Here is an 8,948-nt window from a genome sequence, read left to right on the forward strand (position 1 = left end):
GTTCTATTTTATAGGGTAAATTATATGTTTAGTATTTAAAATATTAATTTTATTTATTTTAGTATTTATACTTTCATTTATTTCATAATCATATTTAACGTTTATTTTTTGTTTCATTTTAGTACTATGCCATTAAAAATTTAACGGAACGGTTGCATGTGGCATTTTATGGCTAAATTACATTATTCGTCACTTAATTATCTTTTTACTCTTATTTTGATCACTAAAGTTTAAAAGTTTTCAATTTAACTACTCAACTTTCAAATTTCTAATGTTTTAATTGCACTAATTTATTTTATTAACAATTTTTGTGACATGAAATTTTTATTATTATTTTATTAATATATAATTAAAATAAAAAAAATAATTTTAAAAGTTAGAAGTAATTTGAAAGTTAAGTAATTAAATTAAAATATAAACTTCAATGGCCAAAATAGGAGTAAGAAGATTGTTGAATGATGAATGAATGTAATTTACCAATAAAAAGAGTGTCATTTTGTAACAGTTCCGCTAAGTTTTTAATGGTGATATACCAAAAAGAAACAAAAAGTAAATGTTAGGTATGATTTTAAAACAAATGAAAGTTTAGGTATTAAAACAAAACAAAATAGATAATTTAAGTACTAAATATGTAGTTTACCCTAATATATATATATATTTCGTATGCAATATTAATTTATCATATAGACTTGAGGGACTTATCTCTAACTTAAAAATTAATTGTCCAATTATTAAAAAAAAAATTGAATTATTCGAGTTATATTTTATAACTTAAACTTTATTTTGAAAATTTTTTGTCAATTCAAATTTTATTCACCCGTATTCTTACCCTTCAACTTTTACGGTTTAATTAAACTTTAAGCCCTTAATAGTTTTAATATTAGTGAAAGTATATTGTAATTTCTTATTTTTAATCTATTAATTTTTAATATTCCATTGATTTTAAAATTAATGAAATTATATTGTTAACTTTTATTTTTTTTAAATTAATTACTTTTTATAATTCTCAGCTTTGAAATTAGTAAGATTAAACATTGATCATTAATTGTATAGTTTTATTATTGTTTAAGACTATCAGTTTTGATATTAAATAATTTGATTTATGAATTCAACGAGTGGTTTTAACGGAGTAAAAAGAGTATTATTTTCTTTAGAAAATATAAATTCAAATTTAGATATCTATAGGAGTGTATATGTATTGTCAAAAAATTAATAAAATTGTTAAATAAAATACTAGTCATTTTATATTATTAAAAAATAAAAGAAAATAACTTTACCCATGATTTTATTCTAATTTTGTACACGTATGTGAACGTGTTTATGTAGAAGTATGAATACTTTAGTATAAATTCTTGGAACAAACCAGACAAGAACAGAAGGCACTGGTGCAAACCGGCAACAAATATTCTTGGGTCCATTGTTCCATATGTTCTTTCAGGGTTGCACTTTATGGGGTTCCTCCTTTCCCTAAAGTCGGCAATCTCAACAACCCAATCTTTAAGCACCTAGGACTCGGTTAAATTACATTATGTAACATGTTCATCTATTGAACTTGGGAATGTTTAAATATTTATATCAGATCTGGATGACTTGGTCTGTTGACTTGTCAATCTGAACTAAATTATTGAATCGTTATAGTGAAAACATTTAAAGTATCAAACTCACTATTTTTGGCGAATTTATGGATAGGATTCAGGTCATAAAATAATGTTTAATTTGATACTCGTCGATCTAGTAACTAGTTTCTTATATATTTTTTATTTTTTTTATATTACATTTTTTTTATCTCTAATACCCATATTATTTAACCCTAATTTTATAAATTCTTAATTTCTTAAATTAGTTCACTCTAAAACTTTAAATTATTTTTCAAATTATTTATTTTAACTTCAAAAAATTTAAATTAATTGTATTTTTTAATATGTAATTTGAACTTTTAGATTTTATGGATGGATTATCTATTATAGATTTTTAAAATTTATATTTTTCTCTATGTGATTTTAAAAAAATATATATAATTTTAAAAAGCAAATTAAAAAGAAACATAAACCAGGCACTCGTGACCCAGAAATACATACTCGAGTTTTACAAGTATCTGAACTTACAAACTAGGATATTGGCCGATATTTTGGTACCTAGAAGTCTCGGGTACCCTAAATTATGGTACCCAGTTTTAAACACCCTTACCTATACATTGGAGGGTCTAAAATTTTATGCTAAAGAACAATTTTTTAATAGCTTAAGGTGACTATAAAGTAATATAGGTTATAATCATTCTTAACTATTAACAACGCATACACTGTGCTGGCGTACTTGCTCGAACCCAAAACCTCGAGGGAGAATAACAATTCCTTCAATCACTAATACGACGTAATGGGTTTCTAATGAACGAATTTATAAAGATTAAGAAGTGACAAAACTTATATTCTAAAATCAAAAATGTATTATCAATAAAAAGCATATATATATATATACTTTAAGGGGTGGTTGCTTCACCATCCATTCTCATTTACGTAATATAATTTTTTTTTTAGTTTTACATTGATTTAAGATATAGTGAAAATAGAAGGTTGGAATTAACTTTTTTATATATTTAATATCTTCTCATTTTCTATTTTTAATCTCAACTGTCTTTTCTACTCATCTAATAATCATAAATCTATATAAAGTTAAAAAAATTTGCATTATATAATTGGATTCTATCCTCTCTCTGTGTGTGAACCAAAGGTGAATAAAAGAGGACTTTGAGACAAAGATGGTGGGAAACCATGACCAAGCAAATCTGCCCTTTAAAATCTTTTAGGTTTACTTATATCATATTTTAAAAGCTAAATTTTGGAACCGACAATCTTCACTTTTGTGGAATACTTGACAGGCATTGGGAATCTTTGGCCTTTAAGCAACCTTTGTTCCAAGCGATTCTGTAGCTCCTTTACTTTTGATGCCCCAAATCATTTAATCCCCTTCCCATGGACTCTTTCATTCCATACTCTTTTGTTTCAGACCTCCGACAATGGCTAAAACAGTGGCCGTCACGCATGCCGATCTCGCACCAAGTCGTAAAACCACTGAATTGGGCAGCAAAACTGGCGTCGCTTTCATAGTTTTCACCATAATTTGTGGCCTCTTTTACTTCGTCCTTTGCCTCGTAGCCGAAGCCACCCGTTCCCAGGTAACTTTCCCATGGTGTTTTTGTTTCCCTTTGTTTGTTTTCTTGATTCGGTTACGTTTTCGTTGATGCTAATATTATGTGTGGTGGCGCAGGAGAAGTGGGTGGAGACCGGAGATGATGGGAAAGACGTGAAATACCAATGTGTTTACAGTGGAAGCGGCAAGACGCCGTTGTTGTGCTCCGCCATTGCGTTTGTGGGACTCGCGGCTGTCATGTTGGTGGAGCATATGTACATGTTGATAGCGGTGAGTAAATCGGCGGCGGCGGGTCTGGTTTCATGGGATCTTGATTCTGCTCATTTCAAGAGTCTCACATGGCAGGCTGCGTTTTTCTTTGTCACGACTTGGTAAGAATCTTGAAACATAAAAATATTTTAAGCTAATCTCAATAGAAGTTCACTTTTCAATTTTGGGTTTCACTATCCCCTTCATGTGCATCACTCCAAGGTAATTTTTTCTGCCTTTTGGAGGATTCTTTTTCCTATGATGCTTATGAATTCTTTTTTTCAAAAAACACACCATTTTCGTGCCTTTTCCGAGATGTTTTTCTACAATGGTTATTGTTATATTTCTTCGGACAACTTATATTTTTATTATGGTTTATTAAAAAAATATCTAAATTATATATTTTTCTTTATTATGGTGTTTAAATTTTTGTTCAGTCAATTTAAGTGTCTAATGTTACAATTTTTTTCGACTGGTAAAAAAATTCGTTAAGTGACACGTGTTATATTCTGTTAATTTTAAAAATTTCTTTAAAAAACTTAAAAATATTATATATTTTTAAAAATTTTAATTTCTCTCTTCTTTTAGATGTCAAAACGATCATTTTAATATATGTTGTGTGCTAATTTTAACATTATACCCTTATTTTTCTCTCTTTTTTCTGAATTACAAAAAAGTTATCTATCATCTTAAATCAAATATCCATTACAGAATTATCGACTATAACTCTCTATTTAAATAAAAAATATATATCATCTACAATCGTGACAATTTAAATGTTATCAACTGTTGTATATTTTTTTTTTGATAATACGGTTGAAAATTTTGAATATCAAGTAAAAGGCAAAGCAATTGAAATTTTCATTGATTTGGTCACAGGCTTTGCTTTGCGGTGGGGGAGATTTTATTGTTGATTGGGCTGAGCGTGGAATCGGGACATTTGAGCAACTGGTCCAGACCAAGAGATGGTTGTCTCATCATTAGAGAAGGCTTGTTTTGTGCGGCTGGTGTGTTGACATTGCTCACTGTTTTCCTGGCGGCTGGCTTATACTTAACAGCATTACATGCCCAAAAATTGTTCCAACAACACCACCAAGTTCGTCAACAGGTGCTGGAAACATCCATCCTACACGGGTCACCGCCCAGTTCCCCACCATATCGGTTGACAACCATGGCGAGAGAGGACCCGGTGATCACCGAATTACCAAATCGGCCACCGCGGTTCTCATTTTCAGGGGATTTTGGAAAGCAATTTAATGGCGTTTAGAGCAAATTGGTGCCTTTCGGCAAAGCTGAAGGCACAAGCTAGAGCTACATTTGCTTGGATATACGGAAAGAAAAAAATATTTTTTATTTTATTTTTGTAAATGAAATTCTTTATACGATGATATAATGAATAATTTTAAATGAATCCCCAAAATTAATCAATGAAAAAAATTAAGAGGTTGATGTTTTAAAACTGTGAATATAGTGAGACGACAGAGGTTGAAGAAAATATTGGATGATGTAGAATGGGGGCAAAGGCAAAGATGTACAAATTCAAATAATATTCATAGATCGTATATCTTGGTCATAGTATATTGTATCTAATTTTTTTCTCATAAACTTTATAATAACTTTGATTTATACTTTTGATTGTCAAGATCTGAATTATATAATAAAAATGGATAGAAATCATATCATTCATGATGTGAACCGGGTTGACAAAAAATCCAAGGACCCTTGATCACAACAGATGGGCTGCCAAAGAACCCAACCGTTCATTCACATTCTAAAAGACTTGAAAATTCAGTCATTAGTTTGATTATTTCAGCTCACGAAGCGAGCCTTGAACCATGGCCTTTTGGACAACATGCAACGTGTTGCAAGAAGAATCTTAATGCATGCATGATAGTTTATATAGTTAGCTTGTTTTTCATTACACTTTCATTGCATGCATGATTATATGTTTATTACTTGTCATTACATATTTAATTGCATATCGGTTACATTTATATAAGTAGTTGTTGCATGATTAATTAATTAGTTATCTTGGTTACATGTTGTTACATTTATATTTATATATGTATGTGTAACATATTTAATAATTGGTTACTTTAGTTGCATTCTTACATTTAGTTATTGCATGGTTTTTCATCTATGGATATATCTAGATTAATACCTTAATAAAGTGTTCTAATGAGTTGTTATTGATCTTTGTAGGTACATTCATGATCGACCAACCTTAGGAGGTGTACCTAATATAATGAACGTCCATTGGATGAATAATGGAAGCACATTCAAGGCCCTTGAACATCCATCCATGCAAGGACGAAGCTTGGGAAGATTCGGCCAATTTGGGGAGAGATTTAAATGATACAAAAGCATAGATGGAAGAATTCAAAGCATTAATGCATTCATGCATTCAAACCAATGCATTTACCTTTTAGAGACGTACATGCATGGACGGAAAAGAGAGAGGAATTCAAGCTTTAGAGTCATCCATTCATCACAACCATCCATTTTCCTTTGGATACATCATTAATTCCACTTTGGAAGCATGCGTGGACAACAAAGGGGGATGTTCTGTAGATTTATGTACTTGGAAAATGCATTGTAATACCAAAGTTTCATTCAAAGGCCATTCATCTCCTTCCAATGTATTGGACGGATACATAGATACATGAAGACCATTCAAAGGATGAACAAGTATTAATGCCGTGTATGAATTCGGCTAAGGGTATTTGTGCCCACGTCAAAGACCAATTTTTAACCCTTTACACTTAATTTGTATTCACCTAGCTACAAATAGAACATTCTTGTAAGCATTTGATAGACAACTTGAATGGAAATTTCTTTGTGAGTGTTCAACTCTTTTTGTTATTAATTGAACTCTACCGACTTATTAAGATTATATCTTGTTGCGTCAATCCTTTCTTTGATATTAATTAGTTCCAAACTTTTTATAGTTGAAGGTCACAATTCTAACTTCCTTGCATTCGTTTTAAGAACATTATAGGATTTAGGCCAATACTCCTTTCATAGTGTTGGTTCTTTCCCTGTTCCGAAACAAACTATCAAATCATATTTATATTCATATTTCCTTCACCATATCACATATCCCAACATCTTTACCATGACATCTATAACAAGCTTCTGCGATGCAACACTTTCCTTCGATTTACCATACCATTTTGTTGAAATTATTCATTTCATTTCTATCAACATATACTTAATTTACGACTGGATAATAAATAATCTCAGATATTCCGCAACCGGATCACATCAATTCACAGTCTTTCTAACAATATGATTCTTTAAGTATTGTAATATCTACACTTCATCATCAAAAACAATGACAGAAGTATATATTCTTTTGGAGATCAATTACCGAATGTAATTTAACATTAACTCTATTTATCAAACTATATATTTATATGTGGCTTCATTAAATAAATATAGATCTATAATGTGTTTTTTCTATAAATATTCTACTAATTTTTCTTAAAAGTAAAATAAAATAGATATATAGTAGTAGATTTAAAACTTAATATATAAAATAAACCCTTAAAATATGAAACAAATTAGTAAGAACTTGTCTTCTAAAAAATGGAGTAAGAGCCTAAAAGTATTCAAAATATTACACGGGGCTGTTAAATTTTCGTCAATTCACAATTTTAAGGATAAGATCAGATTCTGATTTCATCTAATGTAATTTTCATCATTTTATATGTGAAAATACTATAAATTAGAGAAAATGAAAAGAAGTATGATTTGAGAAATTAAATTAGAAAAACAATATTGAAAATCTAGGGAAAAAAATCAAGTTTATATATATTATCCTGACGATCGCTAATGGAACAAACTGAATTAGGAAGATAGTATCTTAATAAGACTTTGTAAAAACCGATCTAAATTAGTCAATCAATAGATGAAATATCAAATTAATTCAAAATAAATGTTTTTTTTTTAATTTAGAACCTTTTACTCATGAGAGACATTAATATTTAAAAAAAAAAATTTAAATTTATATATTTGTGGTTTTTGTTTATGACCATTTAAGTTGTATATTTAAAATTTATATTTTAAAATTATTAATTTATAAATATATATATATATATATATTAATATAAAATTTTAAAAAATAAGAGGAAAATTTTAAAATATATATTTCATGTTTTGTGGTGATGGCAACTTATTGAGTTTGGGCAATGATGGAGAATCTCCTACTAAATGACTTTGGCGTCAGTACCGTCACCCACAAGTGTTTGACCCTGCGGAGACTCAATTGCCATCGCAACGTCATCCAAAGAAGATCCATTGCCGTTGGCATCTGACGGTTCCTCGTCATAGCGGCAGGGCTACTTTATTTACCCATTTTCTCATACCGTCAATATTTTTGAATAATATATTATTTTTCGAACTCATTAAATTTAGCTCTTTTAAATTTTAAAATTATTTACTTTAAAATATTATATTAAAAAATTAATGAAGAATATCACTTATATTTTTTTATTTGTCACATTCTTTTATATTTATAAAAATAAATTTATCGCATTTAGCAATATTTTTTAAGACAATTTTATTATTTCTCCCGTTCTATATAATTCAACAAATGATAAATATAACTCTTCGAATTACATGCTTTGTTAGAATGAGATAAAAACAATGAGAAAAAATATTTAAAACTTTGATTAAGTGAGTGGACTGTTACTGTAATGCAAAAACAATTAATATGAGTCAGTTTTATTTAATATAAAAATCTATTTTTCAATTAATTTTAAAATATCTTTCAATGCTGACCATACAAAAGTGGTAACAAAATCTTATGTACAAATTTAAGGGGAATAAAAAACAAAATTAAGAAAATCAGATTGAGATTGAAGCTTGAGAATTACAAGTAGAAATAATGATAGATTGGATTAGATTCTTGGTTGCTTTAAATTTGATTTGAGTAGTATATTCTTTATTTAACATCTGAATTTGTTTTTAGTTTATATAATGTTCATTCAATTTGAAATTTAATCTAAATTTTAAGATAAAAAATCATACCTAACTCGACACAACTTAAAAATAAAAAATATATTTTTGTTTCCTAATTAAAAAATTTTAATATAACAAGTATCACTAAATATATAGAGAATAATTATTCTATTATTATGCCTTAAATTGAGTCAAATATTTTTCACAAAATTTAATTCAACCTTTAATGGAATATAATAAAAGTTTAACCAGAACTCATCAAATTTAGATAAAACAAATATTTATTAGTAGTGGGTATGGAAAAATAAATAAATAATATTTATGTATAGCAAGGATGAGACGGGGCAACAAAAAATGGTCCCCGTTGCCTTGCCCTACCCAGGTTTCAGGATTCTGATTTTCTGCAAAGCTCTTTAATTTCAGGATCTTTTTTTATGTTTAATGGCAACATGCGGTAAAAAGGGCAACCAATAATGGCATTTAAGTCATTTAAAGTCCACCGAGCTAGGGTTTGGCTTCCCGTTTATAAAGATATTTTCCAGATCCGCCCGCTTCCGGTGCTTTATGTTGCTCTGATTTTGATTCCCCTT

The 8,948-nt window shown here is 28.9% G+C and overlaps 1 protein-coding gene across 1 annotated transcript; it reads left to right on the forward strand.

Moving 5' to 3' along the window:
* Positions 1–3,013: 3,013 nt before the first annotated feature.
* On the forward strand, positions 3,014–4,766 carry LOC120213050. The gene is made up of 3 exons (XM_039211193.1): positions 3,014–3,172; positions 3,265–3,518; positions 4,276–4,766. Exons 1-3 carry the CDS (start codon positions 3,014–3,016, stop codon positions 4,661–4,663), a joined length of 801 nt encoding a protein of 266 aa, XP_039067124.1. The 3' UTR covers positions 4,664–4,766.
* Positions 4,767–8,948: the final 4,182 nt, after the last annotated feature.

Source organism: Hibiscus syriacus, unplaced genomic scaffold, assembly GCF_006381635.1.
Source record: "Hibiscus syriacus cultivar Baekdansim isolate YM2019G1 unplaced genomic scaffold, ASM638163v2 tig00110020_pilon, whole genome shotgun sequence".
In the NCBI taxonomy this organism is placed as follows: domain Eukaryota; kingdom Viridiplantae; phylum Streptophyta; class Magnoliopsida; order Malvales; family Malvaceae; genus Hibiscus; species Hibiscus syriacus.